Source organism: Strongylocentrotus purpuratus, unplaced genomic scaffold (genome assembly GCF_000002235.5).
Source record: "Strongylocentrotus purpuratus isolate Spur 01 unplaced genomic scaffold, Spur_5.0 spur5_scaffold_14, whole genome shotgun sequence".
Lineage (NCBI taxonomy): Eukaryota > Metazoa > Echinodermata > Echinoidea > Camarodonta > Strongylocentrotidae > Strongylocentrotus > Strongylocentrotus purpuratus.
In genome coordinates this window covers 2468011-2493844 of record NW_022145599.1, presented here as the reverse complement: position 1 = coordinate 2493844, position 25834 = coordinate 2468011, and the positions used below count along the sequence as shown (strand labels likewise).

The 25834-nt window shown below is 39.1% G+C and overlaps 1 protein-coding gene across 6 annotated transcripts in view; it reads right to left on the bottom strand.

The window, feature by feature from the left end:
* LOC762725 overlaps window positions 1-25834 on the bottom strand; it is a 74786-nt gene that overhangs the window by 20960 nt on the left and 27992 nt on the right. For 4 of the 6 annotated variants that reach the window (XM_030983963.1, XM_030983965.1, XM_030983968.1 and 1 more), the window contains exons 6-32: window positions 24659-24949; window positions 24235-24276; window positions 22999-23156; window positions 22442-22609; window positions 21280-21424; window positions 17197-17369; window positions 16566-16700; window positions 15748-15892; window positions 14165-14349; window positions 13635-13802; window positions 11213-11360; window positions 10362-10757; window positions 9565-9687; window positions 8710-8879; window positions 8115-8265; window positions 7580-7742; window positions 6917-7155; window positions 5822-6187; window positions 4883-5323; window positions 4313-4525; window positions 3457-3541; window positions 3128-3276; window positions 2888-2932; window positions 2053-2241; window positions 1481-1639; window positions 999-1121; window positions 388-537 (exon numbers count right to left, since the gene is read on the bottom strand). In XM_030983963.1, coding sequence (XP_030839823.1) covers window positions 388-537; window positions 999-1121; window positions 1481-1639; window positions 2053-2241; window positions 2888-2932; window positions 3128-3276; window positions 3457-3541; window positions 4313-4525; window positions 4883-5323; window positions 5822-6187; window positions 6917-7155; window positions 7580-7742; window positions 8115-8265; window positions 8710-8879; window positions 9565-9687; window positions 10362-10757; window positions 11213-11360; window positions 13635-13802; window positions 14165-14349; window positions 15748-15892; window positions 16566-16700; window positions 17197-17369; window positions 21280-21424; window positions 22442-22609; window positions 22999-23156; window positions 24235-24276; window positions 24659-24949 — 4920 coding nt within the window. The remainder of the gene's footprint in view (window positions 1-387; window positions 538-998; window positions 1122-1480; window positions 1640-2052; window positions 2242-2887; window positions 2933-3127; window positions 3277-3456; window positions 3542-4312; window positions 4526-4882; window positions 5324-5821; window positions 6188-6916; window positions 7156-7579; window positions 7743-8114; window positions 8266-8709; window positions 8880-9564; window positions 9688-10361; window positions 10758-11212; window positions 11361-13634; window positions 13803-14164; window positions 14350-15747; window positions 15893-16565; window positions 16701-17196; window positions 17370-21279; window positions 21425-22441; window positions 22610-22998; window positions 23157-24234; window positions 24277-24658; window positions 24950-25834) is intronic. The other 2 variants (XM_030983964.1, XM_030983967.1) reach the window with 2 other exon arrangements.

Genomic DNA, 25834 nt, shown 5'->3' with positions numbered 1-25834 from the left:
ATTTTTTAAAATCATTATGTCGGCTGCTTCTCACGGTTAACTTTAAGGACATAGTCCTTCTTTCGGAATCTTTTTAAATGTTACTTCATGTTTAAGAAATAAGAAACAATTTAGTTATAGCATTTGTTTAATGATTACTGAACCTAATGTCCGAGCTATAATTTGGATTACTTTATGATATAGAGTAAAAGTTATATGTAAATATGTCTCGTCACAAAGTGTCATGCTAGTTCGGTGTTTTATTCATCATAATATAATCAGAAAACTGAAGTCATTTCCTTGACGTTTGTTTGTTGTTTGGTTCGTTGGTTGTATCGTTTGCTTGATTTTTTCTTTCTTCCTTCATTTATTTGGGAAGCTAAGTGGAGAATCCTAATTAATACTCACTACAATGTTCCTCGTCCGACTTGTCTTGGCAGTGAGGTACATAGTCACAGTAGAATGAAGCTGAGATACATCGACCCATATCACATTGGAAACTTGATTCAGGACAAGGTGGAAAAGTACCAGGATCCATGTTTCCTAATAAATCTGAACCTGTTATTTTCAAACAAATTAAGAAAATATATTACAAATTAAGCTGCTGATAGCTTGAAATCAGTAATTACCATAGTGCTCTTTAATCCCTTTAGATATTTATTTATATTTTTTTGATTTATTTTCTTCTTTCCCTTTACAAACATCCTTCCCTTACCTTCTTTAACGCTTTCTTCTATCTCCGTAGCAGCATGCTTTCATGAATTTCGGGTTCGCAATTTGACAATGTAGTAACTCTTCATATTTAAGGAGTTGGTTTAGCGGATAGGCTATTGGAAATTTATGTGATGTTAATTGTATCACAATTAAAAACTATCATTATATATCACATATTTTATAGGTTTTATGTTGCCAAAGCAGCCCAATCAAAGAAAGAAGATGTCGAAGTGAAAGACGAAGATTTGAAGTGAAATAAGCATGAAAAAGGCTGAAGAGTTTTTACAAGTATTATCATTACTAACCTCCACAGTTCTTTTCGTCTTCTCCTCCAGTGCATTGTTCTCGTCCATCACAAACATGAACTGATCTAATACACTCTCCATTCAGACACTCAAACATGTCATCGCCACAGATGTTTACAAGATCTGTTGATGAAAAAATAAGAAATACAATGACTTTTTCACTTTGCTTAATATCAAGCTTATATTGATCTTTCTTTCTTTTTAAATTCCGTATTGGTACATTAATGTGCTCTTTGCACCATTCACCTCATTACAGGCCTGCTGTCAACATTATCGTAAACATGCCAACAGATATTCCTCAACTTCCTAAAAATGTAAGATCAGTTTTTACTATCTTTCTGAAATGACAATGCAGAGGCCGATTTCTTTATCTTTTACATTATGAAACTGATAATCTTATCCTTGTATGCAGTATATCAAGGTAATAAAATAATGTCATAAAGCTGACAACACTGATAATGGAACGATATGCAATCGCCTACCAGACACAACAAAGTAACACATGCTGCCATCATGATCCAGTGCGCAGTCTCTGTAAACTAGCTGCCAATCATCACCATTGTATTCCATCACGTGACACGGTTCAGTCGTGACGTCATGGCGCAGTGGACTCAGGGTTTGGATGTCAATGTTGTATACACCTGGGTAACAAGATTGTCAGATAAAAAGTGTACGCGTAGTGGTTGTAAGACTGCCATCAGCAAAAGATTCAAGACTTACTGTAATCGCTTGATTGTTAGTGTTTCTGAACAATCTAAATGCATGTAGAGTGATTGTCATATGTCATATATAAGGAAATACTTTAAGGCACTTTTATAGTTTTAGAGAGAAAAAACTGCTGTGGCCAGACGGTCGCTATTCTTAAAATTCTTTAAAAATGCGTTTCATTATTTATGATAAAGCTGTATACTCTTCTTCTTCTTCCTCTTCTTAATTACCAAGAATAGTATTTTTCACTCTAAAATGGAGTTTGTATTTGCCATGTGGGGGAAAAATACAGAATCATCGGTACAACGGGTGATTCGTTAATCGTTTAATAGTATGTAGCGCACACCTTGTATGTCGATGACCATGCCTACTGGTACAAGTGAGAACGGCCATAACAGACCAAGAACATAGATTAGACGTGGTAGAGGTAAGAGGACGGAGGACTGGATGGCCTGGCATGGCAACGGAGCGGGTTGATCAAAGAGGGTAAGAGACAAGCATGTGTCAACAATTCGTTGGCTTCCAGGTGGGCAACCTGTCAGAGACAAAAATATAAAGACATTCCAACAAAAACATTTTTTTTTTTTACTGTATCTTTGTTTTTATTGTTAATTGTTTGTTTTTGTTTTTTGTCAACACAACAATTATTTTATTGATTTTTGTATGAGTGTATATGTTATATATATTATGTGTATCGCAATACCATGTAACGCGAAGAATTTCCATTATTAAATGGACAATAAATATGAACCTTAACCTTATGAACCTTATTATTCGTTTTGAGAGGCTATTGCTTTGATTTTTGTCCATGTCTCACTACAATATGTATGTAAGCCCTTGGGGCAATTCCCTGTAAAAAAAAATATTTTCATTCATACAGTGTGAATATAAAGGAAACACTTGCTATAAAATAACCGTTGATTGTTAAAACACAATGCCAATGGAAAGTGCTCTACTAACATTCTTAAACTGGTTTATCTTGTAAAGAGAATCATATTTTTATTCAACGTAAATTTCGAATAAGTGCCAAGATAACATCAAGGAAGGGGTGAAGAGGCATGGAGCGGAAGAGAATTGTGAAAGTGAGAGATAAGGTAATATCACCATGGCCATCGAGTATAATTGATAGACAAAGATAACTCATGAAGTAGCGACATTGAAGAATGATATAAAAATATTACCTTTCGTTGATAGATCTCCAATTCTTGGAGCGACAAGTTCATCAGCTGCAAAAGGTAATTACATACAAAGCGTCAACGTCAAGAACATACCCGTCAATTAGTCTGAAACACCAACCCATCAACAATGTCTCCCATATATGTTACCTATTTATTTAATGTCATTATTGCAATCATAAACTCGTTCTCACTCTCGCGTATTTGCTAAGAACGTGCCAAGACTGTGTCGTATTTTCAACCTACCCAGAGCGGGTTGATGGCAAATGAATTGACTTGCTTCACGTGATGCACATGATATGTCATGCCAATTCGCTGAGGATTGTAGGTTGTCCAATTTGATCATCGTACAATCTTCTTCCTCATGGCCATTTGGTTGAGAGTCTTCATCAGAGCTGTTGAGTTTGAGACAAAAATATGAAATGTAATGTGAATACAACACAACGTATATCGAATCACTTGTAAATCTTCTTGAACTTCGTTTCATTCCTCAATTTCTTTGATTCTTGTATGATTATCTTCATCTTCATCTTCCCTATTTTTATTTATATAAATCCCTAAACCAGAATGTTTACCTATCTGCTATGTACCAATCTGCATAGCTCAGAGGACCGCCATCTTCCCATCTGAAGCGACCTTCCTCAGCGCTATCTGTCAAACCTGAAACAAAAATATTTTTTTTATTTTTTTTATTCGTGTGAACTAAAATTCCCTTTTATTATTACTTCATTCGAAATATTTCAGGACATGTGTAAAGTTTGGTATCTAGCACCGCATCAAAAGTAATCAGTGTTTGGAGCCCAGTTCGTCTCTAGAAATAAAAAGCTAGTCTTTAGGGTATGTGGGCCCTCTTTTTCAGCCTTGTACAACATTTCTGGGTTTAGGTGTCCGGGGTGAGTCGTAGGGGACCAAAACAACCGGAATAACTCCCAAGGAATTAGGTTTCCGGTTGAGCCCTATATGTTTACGTGTCGAGGTGTGATTCATAGGGGTTTAAGATGGTGCCCTGGATAACTCCGAGAGTCATAAGTGTCCAGTGTAATTCCTTGGATTTCAGGTGTCTGGGTTGAGTCCCATATGTTTAGGTGTCTTCGGGATTCAAGTGTCTTGGGTCAGTCCTAGGGGTTGCAGTTGTCTGGGTTGAGACCAAGATGTTAAGATGTCCAGTGTTATTCCTAAGGGTTTAGGTGGCTGGAGTGAGTCCTAGCGATTTAAGTGTCCATTGTAATTCCTAGGAGTTGTAGAGATTTACATGTATGTGTCCAGTGTGATTCCTGCGTGTTTAGGTGGCTGGGTCGAGTCTTACAGATTCAGGGGTCCGGGAGTAAGTCCAAAGGACAAAATCAAATGTCAAATAGTTTTCTTTCGCAATTGTGTAATGAGATTAGCAGGTAAATGCAGTAGTCCAGAATTTCAAAAATCGAGTAATACCAATGTAGGTTTTCATGTTGTTGCCAGTAAACCATGATGACGACAGCATGTAATGGATGAAATTCATCTCTTTGGCGGTTTCTATGCTGACGAGAAATGCGCCAATATTTCGGCACATCTTAGAGGCATCGTTCCATCTGATCGTCTGATTGAGTGAGGTAAACTGGTAGCAATTATTTCCAAGCAGTTCCCATCCCTCCGGACATGTGTAATCTTTTTGTGTAAATTGAATGAAAGAAAAAAAAAATACTTCCTGATATTTAAACTGATAATATAAAGGGCTATATTGATGTAAGATACTAATATTTCTATACTTGACTGCACAGACAATAAAAACTTCATGGATATTAAAAAGAACCAATCCTTAAAACGTCGCAAATGGCAATTTTGGTAATGCTTTGAATTCGAAATTTCCCTTTTCTCGCAATTATAAGACATCTTCATTCAGCCGCTTTAAACATTTACATGTATTTGGCATGCATTCTGTTGTTTTGTGTGTAGCGTAATAAAGTTCCTAATCCCAAACTAAATTGTCACGAAGTACCATATTTCGTTTATAAGTTAGTTTACCAGAAACATTTGTTGTTGAGTCTACATCTAGCTCAGTGTAGGTGGCATGGTACTCGGCATAAAAACCATTTCCTTCGAGATCATCATCTGAAACAAACTCAATGACTACGACATTTAGGCTGCTTCGGACGTCATTTAATGGCGGGTTTGAATTGCAGAAACGTCCCAGGATCGGCGACTGTGTATCTTTATCATTCACCCCGTCATAGACAACCAAGTAGTCTGTTTGAGTACACTCGTGGTCATTGATTTCGGAGACGACATCGAAATGTGTAAACGTTACGGTCACGAAAGAACCTTCAGGCGCGACGATATTCCATCGGCATTGTGAATGGGGCGCGTAAGGAAAGGGGTAGTTGACGGAGACAAACACAGCAGCAGAAAGGGTGCAGTACTCCACACCTGAACAAGTATCGCGACCAAATCCGCAGCCTCCTAATTCTGAAAGAAACGGAAATGGACAAATCTTACTCCACTATAAACATTGTACTAATTGTGAAAGATGTGGATGAGCCTGTACCGAATTACTACTAAATACATTTTTTTTTCTATTTTAACCTTCCGATAGTAATGTACACTAATAACAGTAATAATCCTGAAAGAAGGGGTTTGTGACTACATAATTGACAATGATGACTAATTGTATATAGTTTCAACAAATTCCTTTAAAGATTTACATTTTTTGTTTTAATACAATGACTTGTTAAACAAAGAATCGTGTTCATCCTAAAATATGGTTGAACTCGTCAAGCGGAATGAGAGAATGAGAAAAGAACGGAGGTAAAGAAACATGAACAAAAGTTGAGGGGACTCTATCCCATGCACACCCATTAACCCATGGCCTTGAATTCCATCTACCCTGACAGATAGATAGCACCCCTTCCCCCCCCCCCTTTTTTTTTTTAATCCATGGCTGTGGCGTAGCGGTGAATCACGTACCTGTTGTGTTGTAGACAAGATTGAACCCAGTTGATTTGCCCGCTAACCCTGTGTCCAAGGCGACAATGACCGTAGATGAGCTGGATATGATGAGAGGCTGGGTCTTATTCCCACACAGTGCGCGTTTCAGGATACCGGTAGGTGTACGTACTGACACACGATCAATACAGTTCGCAGAGTCACTCTCGATGTCGAAGTCGTCGAAATGAAGAGAGATGTAGCGATCAGATTGAACAGTAATGTTATACTCACAGCTGGTGAATGGTGGAATAATAGATGGGAAATCATTGGTCTGGATTGAGCCTGATGGTCCATGAAAGCTGACTGTCTTACCGCATACAGCATTGCAATCTGTAACTGTGCAGTCTGCAGTGGGATTAGAAAATGATTTACAGAGTCCTAAATCAATTGTTTTCACAAATATATATTTTAGGATATACCAAATATTGAACAACTGGAAGTCATGACTGACGTTGGGCATCATTGAGGAAGGCTATTGAAAAAGATATACCACAACTTGGAAATGGTTGAGAGGCTTGACTTTGGAAACATAGGAGCGAAGTATTGGGTTTTCAAAGGTATCCCGCATGCGTTACTAGCCTTAGTCCAGAATCTGGCCTATTTAATTTTGATCTTCACCACACCAAAGCTTCCTCCTCGTACTTACTTGCTACCAGCCGATGATGGCGTGATCATTAAATTAGGACGTCCGGCGAAATTGTGAGCATAATTATGAGTTTGTTGATAACGCCATCTTCTGTGTAGGGATTTATAAAGGACCGGGAAGATTCTGGACTATACTAGCCCATCAGAGCTAGAGATGTCTAGTGACATGCTCACCCACACAAAAATGGATGACGCTAGGCATTTTCTTATATTATTAGTCATTCTTAATCCATAGGTATTATAAATATTTATATACAAGCAAATTTATGGGTAGGGCCTACGTCGGGTCATCCATATACTGGATATGCCTCTGCATTTTATCCAATATTTAAGTGTCAAAATAATGAATGTCAACTTGCAGACATATTGTATGAAACTCCTAGTGCTGACAGTTCTACAGTTTTAAACAAGATTCGAAGCTTGACTTACCGACCATGTCATAACTGGCTTCAAAGCCAAGTTCATTTGGCATATTGGCGGTCAACGACCACATGGCGAGTTCAACGAATACGACATTGGACTGGCTAATGACCTCGACGTCATAAAGTTCACCGCAGTACTGACCACGTGTTTGATTGGTCTTACCGATGACGTCATAAACACCAAGGGTGTCGTGGCATTTTGAATTGCGAAGATCTTGACGCAACATCATTCTTGTGATGGTCAGCCTAGATAAAACATTAGAAAGAAAAAAATATTGAATTCAGAATATCGATGTTGGTAGTAATGGCAAAAACCATCATTGCAGTAAGAGTAATTGTGATAATCAAAATGATACTTCTACTGCTATTTGTGTTGTATTAGATCTATATTAAAAAAAAATTCTTTATCATCTTTCTTGTCTTGTTTATCTCCTTCTTTTTCTCTTCGTTCTTCACCCCCTTCTTCTTTCTCTCCTTGTACTCCTCCTCTTTTTTTTCGCTTTCTTGCAACAGATTTTAGAAACACTTAACTTCAAATAACTTTTGTGACCCATTAAATACAAATTTAACCAGCACAAGTGTTCTAATAGAATATTCATATGAAATGATTTTTGTCAAAAACGTGTGCGAGAATGGTTCATTTGAATTACAATACGGATAAAAACCTTACCTGACTTTCATATTCCCAGGTCCCTTAATCAGAAAGTTACATGTTGATTGCTGGTTGTAGAGTGGAGGGTAACTGAACGCTTGTATGTGACCTACTGAAGCTGATGTCACGTGTGATGTGACGTCATTAGACCAAATATCATGGCAATGAAGATCAGCATATTCTACAATGCAAAGAAAATGTGTTAATCTTGAAAAAATTGTTTATGATAACAATACATATACAGTCTTCAGAAAACACAAAATTAAATCCCTTTTACATTTAATCAACTTGGTGTTTATCTCGTTGTTTATATTTGCTGTGAAGTAAATGATTAGAGGTGACAAGTACTTCGTGAACATGATCTCAAAGACTTTCTACCCCCATATAAATCATGGTCGGGCTACGTAAGAAGTTCTTGTAATTTTCGCACGTTTCAATAGGTGACGGAAGCGCTACTGAATTTGCCTTCCGTTGATTTTTCGAAAGTCTTTGCGATCAGGTTAGTGAGTGATGAAACATGCTAATGATACTATTTCAAGTGCAAATTGCCTACCTTGCTCACAGACGAATGTTTTCTGATCATGACAGTCAGACGGCTCGACTATAATCTCAGTCGCGTTCCATATGATTGAAGGGCAGAGCTCATCTACGGCAGAAAGATCGTCTTCTACCCAAATATCACTTACATTTGCCTCATTCAAAGCCTGTAAAGTTATTAGAAACGGAATAATTGACGGGTTTAATCCTTCCTGAGCTGTGTATCTCGCATGTATTGATTAGATTTTGAACGTTTGGGAACGATTTAGTCATCCTACAAAAGACTCCTATCAGATTCGAACCTAGAACATTGAAGAGAGGTTTACCAGAATGCCAAAGACTAGTCCAACCCCAATCTACAAAATCCACAGAGGAAGAAGATGTTTTTAAATCGAGAGGCTCTGATATAACATTGACTTTGAGAAGTTATAATACCATAACTCTGATTGTTCTGATTTCATTAATTTACTTTTCTATAGATTCGTTCCTCCAAAATAAATCCAACAATTATTGTTTAGTCAATGGTTTATGTGACAATTTTGTGTAAAAACAAAATTCAGTTTCTCGTATCACTTACAATTCAAGTTATAGGATAAATGATGATGGGGTACCTGTATAAAGCTCTCATCGCTGACATTGGCTAGACGACTTTGAATTCCCCTGCATTGATTGGTAGCTTCTGTCCACGTGACCGCTTCGGAATCCATGACGTAAAAGCAAGATTGTCCTTCATTTAAGATAGTGCTGCTCGTAGGATTCATGACATCATATGCACATAAGTCTGAGGGAATTATTACAAGAAATTATTTGAATAATAATCATCCTAATTATTTCTAGACAACTTTCCTTTACGTACTGTGCCTAGACTCTGACCGGTCTTGTCTGTTTTTGCTGGGAGCTATGCACAGAACACGTAAGGAAACTAAGTTAAGGAGGCCTTTCTCTCTCTCTCTCTCTCTCTGTTTGCCCGAAACTGAAAAAGTTGTATTCCACACAAATAAAATGAGATTAGCATCAATCTTGTAAAATGACAATGCATGCGCAAAAATGGAAATTGACTTGGCGCCTATTCTTCAAGGAACTTCATAAAATTATATATTACTTCATCGGATTGACATACAAATAAAAGAATGTTGATAAAACGGAAGCACCTGCTAACCTTCAGCTAACCTGGGGGTGTTTCATAAAGCTGTGCGTAAAATTACGCATGACTCTACGAATTGCATAAGCTAAAGCTGAAATATGCAGATGTAGATTATCATTATCATTATTCACAAAACATTTTAATGTAAAGTGTATTTTTGGCTACAATTTAATTGAGACTATGGAAAATACAGTCACATTTTGTTACACTGTCAGGAAAAACTTTGGGCATCCCATTTGGCCCTTCATATTCAAATCATGTGTAAAGTAATTCGTAACTTTACGCACAACTTTATGAAACACCCCCCCCCCCCTGTACTTACCCACACACTCTCTACCAGAGGAGTCTAATCGGTAACCATCTGGGCATGCGCAGTGGTAGCCCCCATCATAGTTTACGCATTCATGTGAGCACCCATTTTCACTGCTAAGACACTCATCGATATCTGAATAATAATGTGAAAGTAAGACAGAGATGGGAAGCTAAACGATATACAAAGGCATATGACATTATTTGTAATACATGAATTGAACATTTTCAAAAATGTCGTAGTCGTATTTTGTATAAACTTGATCTGAAATTCGAGTTCCGATGTGTACCTTTGCAAAGACATTGACTTATATTTATTCGTCACTCTCGACCCAGATGATGTTACTGGTGGGAACTATTCCTTGAACTTGACACTGCGCCAATAATGGCAGAAAGTATTGCTGTTAATATTAGTATTATAATATCACTATTAAATTGAATAAGTTTGGAATCTTCAAAATTGAGATAATTATAGGAAAAATTGCCCTAACAAAATCTAGCTTTGAGTGGAAGAGGTCCAGGATTCAGTCCCCCACCCACAATAGTAAAAAAAAAGGGGGGGGGGGGATTGTCAGGCAGTAGTAAACAGTAGAAGTGGTAGGAGTGGTAGAAGTAGTAACAGTAGTAGTTGAAGTTGTGGTAGTATAATAATAATAATAAGTAGTAGTAATAGTAGTAGTAGTAGTAGTAGTAGTAGTAGTAGTAGTAGTAGTAGTAGTAGAAGTATAGTAGTATCGGTAGTAGGAGTAGTTAGAGTAGTAGTTGGAGGGGGAAGAAGGGGGGGGGGAGGAGTTGCCATCGGTTTCTTACCTATTTCACAGAGGGATCCACGCAGTATAACACTTTTACATTCATACTGTGTCCACTTAAACCCAGCAAGTCCGTCGAGTGCCGTACAATATGGGTTAGTACTGACAGGCAGATCATAGAGGAATTGCTCATATATGACAGGAGTACCGTCATCCCACATCCAAACTTCCTCGCCTTCTTTCATAGCTCCCATTGTCAACTGTGTTTTGCTCTGGAATACGAGCTCAGAAAGATGATCTGAAAGCTCGTTCTGGATGTTTGATGACTTGACTGTAGCTCGCTTGCTGTCCTCGGCAAAGATGTCGCTACATGCTCCTTCTGCGTTGTTGCTTATAGACCCGTAGCATTTTCCACTAAAGATCAATCCTTTCTCGGATCTACATACCCTCCCAGTACCTAGAATTGGAGTAGATTTATTAAAAAAAGGTATCTTCATTGTAAACGCTGCGTAACAAGATCAGATTTATATTTGAATGCTTCACATATTCCATAATGGGCTCTCAATGACGGTAATTTTTAACTGAAGAGGTAACGCAGTTTAAATAGAACTGAAAATATATAAAGTGAAAATACTCATCGCACAATCGAAAGAAGATGAAATATTTGCATTTTAGGGTATAATAGCCTTTCAATACAAGGTCATCGTGAGCGTCACCATAAGCTTATACAAGAATAAGAACGTTTCATTATAACGATATTGAGGCTTTGCTATGTACCACTTTTCATCTCTAAATACGGAATACATCAAGGCCATATAATCAATTTCACGAAAGATGGGCCTCATGTAACCCATGGGCGTCGAAAGTTTACATTTTGCATCAAACAATTAGAGATAGACTGTCTAGGCCTACCTATCAACGGGCAACCGATGATCTCAGCTCGCATCCTTATTTTAGCACTATACCATGTAAAGGGCATGATACGAACACGGCGTGTGATGATTGGTCGATCAAGAGTGTTCTTCGCTTCAGTATTCTGATCGCTGTTCCCGGGTAAAATCTGAAATGGATCAGAATTGTAATAATTTTAGTGTCAAAGGTACGGACAAAGACAACTTGCTTTAAGGCAATTTACAATATCACACATTAATTTGTTGAAATAATGATAATGATAATAATAATAATAACAATAATTATAAACATAATCATAATAATTATAATGATAATGATAATAATAATAATGGTAATAATAATGATAGTAAAAATAAAGATAATAATAATAATAATAATAATAACAATAACAATAAAATGATGATAGTGGGCAGGGGCGGTCGAGCGACTTCCAAAGTGGGGGGGCACCAACAAAAAAGGGCACTTTCTGAAGAAAAAAGGGCACCTACAGTGGGAAATCTCAAAGCGAAAATATACAATTTTTTTGACATTGGTACATACCCCTGCATTGTGATTACATTATCAGGGATGATTTCAATATTTGTTTCTCTTCATACATCATACAAGATATCGCTTAAGCATCATACTTTACAGTTGGGTGGGATGTCTGAATATGCATTTACGAGCTAGCGAAGCGAGCGAGAAAATTTTTAAAGATCTGCGAGGTCGCAGTGCGAAAAATTACATCTTATAAAGAGGAAAAAAAACCAATCGTGATGGGGTTATAAGCACATTCTCATAACGGAAGACTGAAAAGACCTTTGATAACTTACATAATTATATCATCTTTAAATGTGAGCCAGCGCAGCGAGCGAACTTTGGGGGAAATTGCTCTTAGTCGCTTTAAATAAGGGGCATGTTTAATGATTTCATGAAAAGGGGACAATTATCGAAAGGGATAAGACACTCATTAGAACAGAAAAGGAGCACGTGTCAAAGTACAAAGGATAATTATAAGAGGTGAACATGAGGCATTTTTTTCACCTGAAAAGAGGCACTCACCTGATGAAAAAGAGGCGTTTACGAAAATGGGAAATAGGCATTTGTTGACGGAAAAAGGGCACCCATCAGATTTTGATAGGGGCACTTATAAGAGGTGAAAAGAGGCACTGACCAGATATGAAAAGGGGCACTTATGAAAATGTAAAAGGGGCACTTATAATAAAGGAAAATGTGCATTTGTTGAATGAAAAGGGGGCACCGTTCAAATTTTAAAAAAGGGCCGTTATGAGAAGGGGAGGGAGCTTTTTCTTTTTAATGGGTGCACTTATCATAAGGAAAAGGGGCACTTATTAGAAAGGGAAAGCGGTTGTTATGAGAAGGGGAAGGAGCTCTCTCTTTTTAATGGGGGCACTTATCATAAGGAAAAGGGGCACTTATTAGAAAGGGAAAGCGGTAGTTATGAGAAGGGGAAGGAGCTCTCTCTTTTTAATGGTGGCACTTATCATAAGGAAAAGGGGCACTTATTAGAAAATAAAAGGGGCACATGTTAAAATTAAAGGTGTGCTCATCCGAGTTTAAAAAAGGGGTAGTTATTAAAAGGAGAAGGGGCACTTCTTACAAAGGAAAAAAGGGGCAGTTGTCAAAGTAAAGGAGCACCTCTCAGTTTTGAATAGGGCAATTATCAGAGGTGAAGGGGGCACTTATCAAAAGTGAAAAGGGGCACTTCTCGTACCTGAAAAGAGGCACTTACTAGAGATTAAAAAGGGCACTTATTAAAGATAATTTCAAGATTTATGAGAATGGAAAATGGACACTTATTGCAAAGGAAAATGGGAACGTGTCGAAGGAAAAGGGGCACGTGTCAAAAATAAAAGGGCACTCGTCAGAGGTGAAAAGGGGGGAAGGGGCACTTTTATTTAGTAATAGGGGCACTTGTCAAAGTAAAAGGGGCACTTTTCCTATGTAAAAAGGGGCACTTTTGGGGTATCTGAAAAAGTGGGGGGGCACTGTGCCCCCCCTGCCCCCCCGGGAGAACCGCCTCTGATAGTGGGCTCTTGTACAGCTCTCATATCTGTCAGCCTTAGTTAAACACCGTACTAATTACTAGTTCAGCCTGTATAAACGAACTACATTGAGTTGCATTTGTTGAACTGAAATATTTTATTCTTCCATGACAAAAAAATATGGAAAACATAATTGGCATTAATATGATGCAATCTGGATATTAGAAGTCCTATTTTGTGAAAGTATAGTCGAACTAGACGGTAGATTATGAAGATGAAGAGGATTAACCAGATGGAACCAGCCGGTCATTTCCAATTACATCATTAATATGACATTCTTCTATCTTCTTTATGTAATATCACATTATACTATGTTTTAAAATATCAAACGATAAAGAGTCTCCCAGACGAAGCTTTTAAAGTAATTTCCTACTTACCATTTCATTCCCCTCGATATCTTTGTAGAAACTCCATGTCTCTGATTCATTAGTACTACGCATGCTCCAGTAAGCCAGTCGGTAGGAGGTGACCCAACTCAGAAGAGTCTTCACGCCTGCACCTTGGGTGATGATAGCCGTCACGGTATGGAGCTCCGATAAATCAACCTTTAGATGTTAGAAGAAATGATTTGAATCATGTAATAACTTCCTCCTAAATATTCATAAAATAAAGATCAAACTTCAAACGGTAAGTTCTCGTTTAATCTTACTATTTTCATGATTTTTGTAATTTTCACGGCGTTTAACATGTCTGTAACTTTTAAATTCCACAGACTCTATTTCTGGCGGGAAAATGGGCGTTACGAGGTTCTCAAAATGACAATAGACTTTTATCAATGTTGAATGTCAACGTCCAAGAAACTTTCACCAATTTTCAAAGGTAGCAAGGTGCCTGCTGCATAAGATTTACGTTTTATTCTATCTCATCTGGAGTATCTGAAAAACCGTAACAATACTATTCTCGTTACCTGTAGCCACTCATTCCTTGCAAGAGAGCCCCTTGCACCCCAAAACGGCCGGGGTTCCGCTGATAAATCGCTCTCTTCAATGTGCAGGCGGCCATTGTGCCCAGGTGAAGCGTAGTAGAAGGTGCTAGCTGCTATGGCTTCATCAGGGATGCGACCAGACTCCATTCCAAGTCTGTTATTACAAGCTAACCAAAAAGTGGGGATCAGAAAAACTTGTAAACATTTGTGTGTGATCCTGTATGGGATATTATTAAGCTACTTATACCCCATTCACAGTGGCCTCAAACACCGCGACAGCAGCGGGACTGTCCCGCTGCTGTCGCGGTGTTGTCTTCAGTGTGAAGGCTCGGACCCGTTATAAACTATCGCGGGATAACACCGCCTAGCGATAACGCCGACACAAACTATCGCTAGGGACGCCTAGCTACAGCAGCGGGACAGTCCCGCTGCTGTCGCGGTGTTTACTCAGTGTGAAGGCTCTCCGCTATAACACCGCGAAAAACACGTGTGATTTGTTTACTTACCTATCACTGACCTCTTTTCTACAGCAATGGGGAACATAAAGTGAAATAGAAATAAAGTAACCAGTGGATTCAAATTGATTTTGTTATTATGTAGGTATTATAATTATCCAAATAAAAATATTTCACACTTTAAAAAATTAAAATATTCTGACTGGAAGCAATAAAAATGCTAGTTTTTTAAAAAGTAATATGATCGAGGATACAAAAAGCAACTTGACATGTTTACCGCGCAATTTCAAGCAAGTATTTCCGGTCATATCGGGGTCACTCGCGGGTCATGAGCCATGCATACACGTGTTTGTTACGGAGGTAATAAAAATCACCCGCTGCAGCGTGAATGGGTACATGATATTTACCCCGCTGCTGCAGCGGGATAACTTTTCTACTGTGAATGCATTTGTAGCGGTGTTATGGCGGTGTCGCCGCTCCGCTACAACGCCGCTACAAATTTCAAAACCACTGTGAATGGGGTATAAGTGTAACCTCATTTCGTCCTGGATCGAAATGTACAAAAATTACTTATCAGACAAATAGTAGATGATTGGTCATCAAAGTTATTAAATCGTATCTATTTTTTGCACCAACGACGTATTCTATGATTATGATACAAAGGCTTAAGTTTGTTTTTTTTTGGAACAAAAACTCTTTATGGAGAACCCCCACCTCTCTGCGAATGCTTATTCTAAAAAGCGAAAGGTTGGACATCTCTTTGTTTGAAACGCCTGCCGCTATTTAATGTCAGCGTAATTTTGTTTACTCAGGGAAGAATCATCAACTTAACACTATTGTTCGGGACATGAGCTAATAACAATGAGTCCACATTTCTTTGAATTCTAAAGGAAGCACGATTGCAAAGTAAGGTAAGTTTAGTTGCCTTGGGCGCCACGTTTCGAAATTCGTGGGCAGTACAATAACATGGTACATAAACCAAATATCAAACTAAGGCAATTCAATACGGTAATGAAATGTATCTAGTTGAGTTCTATACTAAGTCCTTAAGATTGTGTAAGGGAATGTTTTTGTTTATATTAGGGTTTCAAATCCAAATTAATCTCCTACCCCTGTTCTGACATCCGATAAACTCAAGACGGAGGCAGATATCACGATACCACGTGACCGGATGAACTCTTACACTAAGGGTCGCAAAAGGTTGATTCAGGTCATTGCGTACAAGAGTTGTCATGTCCCTGTTACCTTGAAAAACCTTGTGAAAAGAAAGAGATCATTCAATAACATGGTGCAATGAATTTGATTTGTATGTTTTCGTTTCTGCGAAGTTCTGGAAACAAAGAATATAAAATAATCGTGAGGAAAATCCAAATGTGTATACGCATTAATAATAATAGCTATTTAGCGCCGTATATCTAGAAATTCTATTCCGAGGCGCATTAATTCGTCGCTGTTTTCACGAAGTGACGGTAGTGAAAAAAAATTGCATTCACTTTGCGTGACGATTTTCCTCACTACCGTCACTTCGTGAAAACAAGGACGAATTATTACCCCAGCTTTATAGCCGCCATTAAAGCGCTTTAGCATTTCAAGGAATTAATTCCTGCCAGGTACCCATTTACCTCACCTAAAATGAAAAGAATAGAGAACGAACATGAAATTAAGTGTTTCATAATTCATGTGCATTTAAAGCTTTGCGATCTGTTTAATAATTGACAGTTAGGTAATTTTTTCAGCTGAAAGAAAAGCCGATTCCTATAAGGAAATAATTGACTATTACCTAAACGATCATATAAAAAGACTAAGTTACTAATTTAGTCAGATGATGTAATCCTCTTCAAACACTGTATACACTTTGTTTTGCCGAATAAATAATAATAATAATAATAATAAACTTTTCCTATTTATTAACAAAATATCTATTTCACCTCTGATCTGATGTTGTTGCGATACTGTGCGTCATCTTGGCCGTCCGAGATTGTGTAAGACTCCACCCATGCTTCGATATCTAGACACCCTTGAGTGACCACGCCCTGAACTATTTTCTCACTGCCGAAGTTGATCTAAATGAAAAGTTTTTTTTTTTAATGGTTTTTATTCTCTTCTCTCATGAAGAAAATAAAGAAAATTGTACATAATTTATAACATTTTATACACAATTATAAATATTCTTCACATAGACCTAAATAAATTTGCAATTGAAATTTAACATTTCCATACAAGATTACAATTAAATTTTCCTATAAAGTTAATCAAGTTTTTACAATTTCCTCGACCAGCTTGCATATAAATAGAGGAAACGATCAGAATGTCAAATGTTAGCCAATGTTAAAAGAAAAAGATATATTTGTGAGATTTCTAATTTGTGTATGTCAGTTTGTCTGTGTCCAGTGCATGTGATATTCAGCAAGACTCGGTCAAATTATTCCCATTTTTATCCTTACAGAGCTCCACAATATCCACTAATTGCAATTGCTTCCAGACAGTTTATTGCAGTGTAATTGCATGGCCAGTGCGCAAGGAAGCCGAAAAGTGTGAATGATGAAGGATTGTACCTACCTGTATCCATTGATCTGTCGATGATTGTGCTGGGATCCACCCATATCCGACTTGTTTGATGTACCCTACCCTGGCTGATGATGGGGGATGGAGTGCATCACCGTTCCAGGATGATGCCTTGATCTGGTTGTCATGGATACGATCTAGGGTAAGTCCCATTACCTCATCACAATCTAAAATCAGGCGATAATAATTGCATTTAATAAACTGATTTTGTCAATCAAATATTATGCTATATTATGCTCATACAATACCGTCGCTCATGAACACTCATTATTAGCAGTGGTAACATATCAAACACATGTTATCTACATAGGCATATGATCATGATAGAGCAAAGGTGTCCATTCCTTTCTGAAAGACGATAAATAATTTGAGTTGAATGGCATTTCTTCGAGCCGAATCAAAAGAATACTAGTAAGGGAACACAAGTAATCCAACATGTCTAAAGAAAGAAACAAAAGACAGTATCTAAGGAAATACATCCTACAAATTTTGCGGGGAATGACGATTTTTTTAATTATTTTTTTTGTGGTCATACGATGCATTTCCTACAAACCCTTTATCTACACATCTCATATTTCCGAATGGGATGTTCGCACTCTCTATCTCACTCCCTCTCTCTCCACTTTATATTCCTCTTTTATTCATCTCTTTTCAGCTTTCCCTTTGGTTTTTGCTTCTTTATGCCTAGGTCACATTTGCTCTATACGGCTAGGATACGGCGGCCGTACCCCCCGAGAGAGAGATACTTGCGGTGGCCTCACGGTCACCTTCGGCCGTATCCCTATCTTTACAGGCCGTACGGATCGCCGTGGGATTATAACGCGGATTTATAACTTTTTTCATTTCTTGGTTCGCCATAGCAATTAGACACGCCGTAGCCATGCCGTAGAGCGGTTTCACGGCGACCATACGTCGGGCGTACGGTGGCCTTGCGTTTGCAATGCGGCTGCCCTAGGGTTTTATGAATTACAATTGACTTTTTCATAACCCAAACAAATTGTGGCGGCCGCAGGAATTCATGGGCGCCCTAATGGGGCTTTCACATGTACACTCCAAGGCCCGTACGGCGAGTAAAAACAGACATTTTGGGAATTTTCGGCCGGTGTCCGGCCGGCTGCCGTGAAGTTCCTACGGGCGCCGGGACAGTTTTTTAAGTCGTACGGGCGCCGTGTTGATGAGTTGGCTGCTCCCAATTCTCCTGGCGTTATTACCTGACCGTTAGGCCGTAGAAAGCCCGTAAAGGGCCCGTAGAGTACCTTACAGGTCCCGTGCGGGTTCCGGACGGTGCCCGTAGGGCCCCTCACGATTTTTTGGTGTCAATTGTTATTCTCTTGAAAAATCTTTTAGGGTGCCCTGCGGTGTTCAAGGGTCCCGTAGGTGTACCCTACGGCTCCCTCACGGCCCCTTAAGATTTTAATTGATATCTACAACACCGGGCGTCTGCCGTCCGGGGGCCAATTGAAATGAATATTGCCCGTGCGGGTCCCTCACGGCGGCATCTCAAAATGTACAACGCAGCTTTAAATACAGGAGGTGCGGATGCCAGAGGACACATAGTTCAGTGCACCGCAGGGCACCTTCCGCGAGCCATGGTTGCACCTGCTCATTGGACGGAGCCCGTAAGCTTACCCGACAGCACCCTTATGAGGCTTTCACATATACACTCCGTGGCCCGTACGGCGAGTTAAACAGACATTATTGGAATTTTCGGCCTGTGCCCGGCCGGCTGCCGTAAAGTTCCTACAGGCGCCGGGACAGTCTTTTAAGTCGACGGCGCCATGGTGCTGAGTTGGCTGCTTCTAATTCTCCTGGCGTTTTTACCTGACAGTTAGGCCGTAGCAAGCTCGTAAAGGGCCCGTAGGGCACCTTACGGGTTCCGCGCGGGCTCCGAACGGTGGCCGGACGGGCCTATCTCTATTTTTATTTGTCATTTCTAATGAAAAATCTGTACGGGCGCCTTGCGGTGCTCAAGGGTTCAGAATGTATACCCTACGGCTCCCTCACGGGTCCCGGGTGATATGCACAACACCGGGCGTCTGCCGTCTAGGGGCCCTTTGTGAACTGAATATTGCCCGTGCGGGCCCCTCACGGCAGCATCTCAAAATGTACAACGCAGCTTTAAATACATGCAGGAGGTGCGAATGTCAAAGGACATATAGTTCAGTGCACCGCACGGCACCCGGCCGTGCCCTGGCAGGGCACCTTCAGGGTGCCATGGGTGCACCTGCTCATCGGACGGAGCCCGTAAGCTAACCAGCCGGCACCCTTACGGGCGCCTTGCATTTCACTCGACCAATTTTCACCGGGCACCTCCCGGGCGGCGCAGAATATATGACCACACATGCCGTAGAAATGAAAATCGGAAGGTTCCCGTAAGGTCTCTAAATCCACGGTAAGTCGCCGGGTAGGGAAAATCGTACGGGGCCCGGTTTATATGTGACCTATGCATAAGGCGGCCCTTCGGGTGCCTTGGTATTTGTCAAAACCTACGGCCGTTCGGCAGTCACAGATTTTCTGTCTCCACAACTTCAAAATACGCCGTGCGGCTACCCTAATATAATTATGTGACCGTGGGAATGCTGCGGCGGCCCTATAATTGCTATTGGCCGTTAAAAGAATGAAACTATTACAATTACTCTCATGTTAATGGGTAAAAATATTATATATATACCCTGTCGCTCATACAGTTGGAAAAAAAATCCTCTGGACGGCCATGCATTAGGGCTCACGGCATGGGCACACAGAGGATTTGTTTATGTTGGAAATCGGGGTAAAATGCAATAAATTATTGAAAATTTATTGCATTTTCTGTTCTTTTTTTAATTTATGGAAACTGCCTCCTCCCCTAGCCCCCGCTGCGTACAGTCATGGTTTAGTGATAAAGCAATGGACTCGTAACTGTGAGGCCCCGGGATCAAAACCGTGTCGATGTGCTATATTAGTGCCCTTTTATAGGGCATTAATCCTTATTACTGTCATTTATGACTTAAGGGCGTAGGCCCCCTAGTTGATAAGCATAGTAGCATACACATGCTTTAGCAGTCACGCAAAACACACATTGGCAAATTATTATTCAATAAAATCTGAGAATGTATACTATTATCTAGATCTATTATTTTTAAATTATTTTTAAAATATTTCCATAAATTGGGGAAAAACAAAAATATTCCAACTATATGAGCGAAAGTGTATTATGAATCAATTTAGGCCGTGCGGTCTAAAATATCTACGGCCAATAGCATTTATACGATCGCCGAAGAGGGTCCATACGGCAACCGTGCGACCAGACAGATGTTACCGCTTCACCCCTGGAGTTTTTAAAACGCAAGGCTACCGTACGCCCGACGTACGGTCGCCGTGGAACCGCTCTACGGCATGGCTAGGGCGTGTCTTATCGCTACGGCGAACCTAGAAATGAAAACAATTTAACTCCGCGTTATAATCACACGGCGACCCGTACGGCATGTAAAGATAGGGATACGCCCTATAGGGTGACCCTGAGGCCATCTGCGGCCGCCGCAAGTATCTTTCAATTTCGGGGGCGTACGGCCGCCGTATCCTAGCCGTAGAGCAAATGTGACCAAGGCATTACTCTCAGTCTCACGCTTTTGAATATTGAACAAACTTACGTCGTATGGAGACACGGCAAAATCAGAATTAAAAAATAAGAAACATTTAATTAAACGCCCTTCCCCTCCTGGCGTGAACATGAATCTGCATGACCACCATTCCTGGTTTAGACCAATTTTATTCTCATTCTCATTTCCCTTGAATACTTTCTTGGTCCCTTTTTATCACCCCCCCCCCTCTCTCTCTCTTTCTCTCTCTCTCTCTCTCTCTCTAACTCTCTTAACTCCCTCCTACCCCCCTCTCTCTCTCTCTCTCTCTCTCCAATCTTCCCCCTCTGTCTCTCCCGCTCTCTTACTCCCTCCCTCCCTCCTTCCCCCTCTTTTCTCCTCTTTTTCTCCTCTATCTATCTCTCTCTCTCTCCCTCTCTCTCTCACACACACACACACACTCTCTCTCTCCCCCTCTCTCTCTCTCTCTCTCTCTCTCTAGTTCATTAGATACCCGTACCATTGTCTAGACAGCCGATGATCCCGACAGAGAGACATATCTTGTTTCGCCAGGTCTCGGGTAGTATTCGTAGACAACTCACTCGGGTAGGTGTAGGGAGGAAGATCGTCGTGTTGCAGGTGGCTTCCGCGTTGGCGAAAAATTCCTGAAATGAAAATCATTAGAAATAGAAAGAAAAAGGAGGATGAAAAATGTAGAAGATGACAAAGAAAAATGAAGACAATGATTGAGGAATGGGGGAAATTAGGAATGAGATGAGTGATAGTTTGATAAACTAATGATACTTTATATTTCTTGGGTTCAAATAAAGCCATATATCAGTTCTCAATTAATTGAACTTTGTGATACCGCATCATCCTTATGAGGAATACATCGCAGGATCTCTGATTGTGACAAAACAAATTATAGTTAATTTCATGTACAGTGTTTAAACAGGAATATAATTATAAGGTTGGTAGAAGCTTAAAAACTACATGTTAGGAATATATAAGTTCTACAAATATGAAACGACTTTACTCGATACTGATAATGCTAAAAGGCTCTGTATTTAGCTAAGGGACAATGTGGTAAAATATGATTTTCTGGGTTACAATTAGAGATCATGAGTCTATTTGTTCAGATCCATTTAATGGAGGAAATAGTCACAGGCTCACGATTCTTGTTTGAGGTGCGTGCTGCATGTATACTTTGTAAAACTTATCATTATGATAAATTCATATTTGATAAATTCACAATTATTGCAAATCCTTAATTATTGCGTTATCTCCTTTGCCAACAACGTCATGACAGCGAATTGATAATGAAAAAAATGCTCAAACGAATAGTTTGATTGCTAGATATTGTCCATCTCTTCAAATCCTTATGCCAGTCCCATTGTAAGAAACTGAAATAACGAAGACTGACTTAATATAGGTTGACATGGGTCGCGTGCTGCATGTATATCTTATAAAACTTATCGTTATTAGTAATTCATATTTGATAAATTCACAATTATTGCAAATCCTAAAGTATTGCTTTATCTCCTTTGCCAATAACGTCATGACAGCGAAATGATAATGAAAAAATTCTCAAACGAATAGTTTGATTGCATGAAAGTGTCCATCTCTTCAAATCCTTCTGCCGGTCCCATTGTAAGAAACTGGATTAACGAAGACTGACTCACAATAGGTTGACGTGGGTCATCTTGGTAATCTAAATAATTCCACCAGTACTCCCCATCTAAGCTGTAGTCCACTTTAAATGAGTTAACCCAGCATCCCTCTCCATCCATCATCTCCTTGTTGCCACGGGTAACGAGACCAGTGATTAGGACACGCTCGCTGTAACACACCTAGAATACAATCGATAACAATCCAAACTGAATTGATTTAAAATGGAAATCAAGCTATCATGATTTGGTTATGTAATCGTTTTGGATGTGCAATCATTGGGAAGAAAGATGAACAACCAAACCAACAAAATGATTATACTACGAGTACAGCTAATATAGATAACGATAATGATACTAGTGATGTAATAATTTACAAGTATTTGCAAATAACTCAACAATATTCGTCTTCTATATATGTTTTCTTAAATTTTAGCCTGGTTTATCGTACCATACTTTTGGATATTGGTTAAATGCGTATCATCCCTCCCCCCCCCCCAAACATAATGCCACGTCGTTGGAATGATAGATTTGTAATAACAGTACACTTTACAACTGATTTTCATCAATACCTGCCACCATTCTCCATTCGTGTTATTAATTGGAATCCAGGATTCGGTGCTTTCCAGACCGGTTTGATCTGGTTCGTAACCATCCATATAACTGGATGCAGAGAAGCTTGCATTAATTCTTCCATTATGCAGCAAGGTATCTAGAGGCAACGGACAATCTGCTCCGGACAAAAGAAAATTATGGTGGTTTATCAAAAGAATTATCAAAAAAGAATTATCAAAAGAATTATCAATGTAGTTTCGTCAGAAGGTACCGAAAATCCAAATCTTAAAGGGTTACCAATCCATGATATATCATATTCTATAGAAATGCACTAAAAAAAAAAGATAGATAGAGGGTTAAAAGAGAGAGAGAGAGAGAGGATGAATGTAAAGCAACAAGGCTAACTTCACATGAAGTCATTGGAGTGAAGTCTGAACTCTTCTTCTTCTTCGTAACTGATTGAGCTGCGAGTACCTCCGCATTTCTTCGATCAACATGATGTGTTCTCTACAACGAGGTGAAGCTAGCTAGCAGTGCTGATTTCCATTCACCCCTCTCTCTCTCTCTCTCTCTCTCTCTCTCTCTACCCTATATCTATCTATCTTACATCGATTCATCCATTATTCAGCAAGGTATCTAGAGGCGACGGACAATCAATCCATGATATATCACGTTCTTTAGATATTACTTCCTGTCTATTTATGTATTTTGGTTTAAACAAGAACAAAATGGATTTTACCCAGTCATTTTCGTTCATTAAAGTTGCATCGGCATTGGAAAGTTCCTTTCTTATTCTTGGGTGCGTGTTACACACAAAACAGAACATGCCCTGTCAATAAATAAAGATATTTGACTTGCACGGCTCAAACAAAGATTGGTAAAGGCTAAAACAAGGTTTGAATGACATGCAAATGTTCCTACCTCTCGTGGCTAAAAACATGGGAAATGCATTACAGATCAAAGATTTCCTTTTAAATACAACATGTACATCTAGGCAGCTTAGCCCCAGACTCAGATTCATATTCTTTTATTTACCATTTTCAAAATTTCAAAATTAATGATTACACAAATGACTTCAGGTCATAATTAAACTACTTCACAAACACCTGTCCAGTGAACATTACGAGTGAAAGAGAAAACCACTTTGTACGCCAAGCAACAGTAAGCCGGATCGAGGGAATTCAATTTTGCCTATTCAAAATCAGAAGAACTTGATATATTATATTAAAACTACATATAATGAGTTTACTTACCGACTTTAAGCTGCGCGTAGTCTGGTATGAAAGCATCACATACTGTTAATGAGAAAAGGGAGACATAACGAATTTGGAACTGCATAAAAAGGGGTTGAAAGATGACATGGATTAGCAGATAGAGTGACAAGTAACAAGGGACAAGTAAACACAGTGATAACCATGCGCATACACAGGCAGATATTGGACATGGCGAAAGAGAAATTGTTCTCTTTTATTCTTAAACACTTTTCAATACTACATCGGTATAAGTAAAGCCTTTCAATAAATTCTTATTTTCATAAAGCAGACATGGGATGCACCCCCTCCCTCCCGTTCTGTATTTCTTCATAAATGCATATCTGTGGCTCAATTTTAGTTCTCTATCTCTAGTGTAAATTAAAAGGAATACATGATTAACCAAGGACTCCTTGGTATAACTTACTTTTATCTATTCGCGTGAACATGTCATTATCCAGCGAATAAAGGTCAGGGTTGGTCAAAGTTCTGGCTAGGTCTAGAGTATATACGCTCTGGGATGATAAGGTACATTTCCGATCGTTGTAAGTATGCACATCCCGAAATTTGAAAGAAAGACACGAGAACGATTCCTCTTGGAGGCACTGGAGGGCGCACTCCTCTGACGTCATATTGGCGTCTTCAATGACGCGATCATCGTAAGATATGAAACGCGTGAATATCGTCTGGTGAAAGTTTGAGAGCGCGTCAGTCGTACCTGCAAAATTATTGCAATCAACGAAAACTTTATGACTTGAGATAATTTAGAATAGATCTGCAACATTGCAAGGACCCTTGAAATGAGCGTTAGTTAAACGTCTGTTGAGCAAAGAAACTGATATTGTTGCGTTAAGAAGATCTTTTTTGAAGGTAGGCTTGAACCCGATGCAGACAAAGCATCATCTATAGCTCTCACAGACCGCTTCCGATACCCTCATGCCTAGAAAAATTCTGAAATATCATACAATTATTCTGCTTCGTCATTAATAATTCATTTCAATACTTATACAATATTCTACAAAGATACAAAGATCTACTTCAGTGGAAATAAATATCTCTACATATTCAAGTTTTACAAAATTCTTCTATATACTTCATCAAGTTAAAAAATAATTCATACTGTCTGGGGAACAAAGAAAACTATGGATACGGTATACTGACAGGCTTCACAATTTCGATCATATTAAGTGGTATTAACATAGTCGAAATATGATATTCAACTTTCTTTGCAAGGCCTATTTCTTTACCACGCACATTAATGGAAACAAGGTCAGGCCCTTCATTACAAAAAAAAATACCATTTTAAACTTGCATACAAAATGCTTATATACATATCCTTTGATAGGCTTCTACATGACGGCAGCAGTATGAAACAAAATCCTGCAGCTTATTTCTTAATGAAAGTCCGTCATGCCACTTAGACATGGAATGGCAGGAAGCGATCAAAGAGACAATGGATAAGTAGACACAGTAAAACCAGTACAAATTTACAAATAGTAAACGAAAAAAGAAAAAAAAAATGAAAGGCGTAAATATTCTTAAAAAGAATGAAACGCCGATAACACCAAATAACAAGAACTACAACAACACGCACACACGTCTA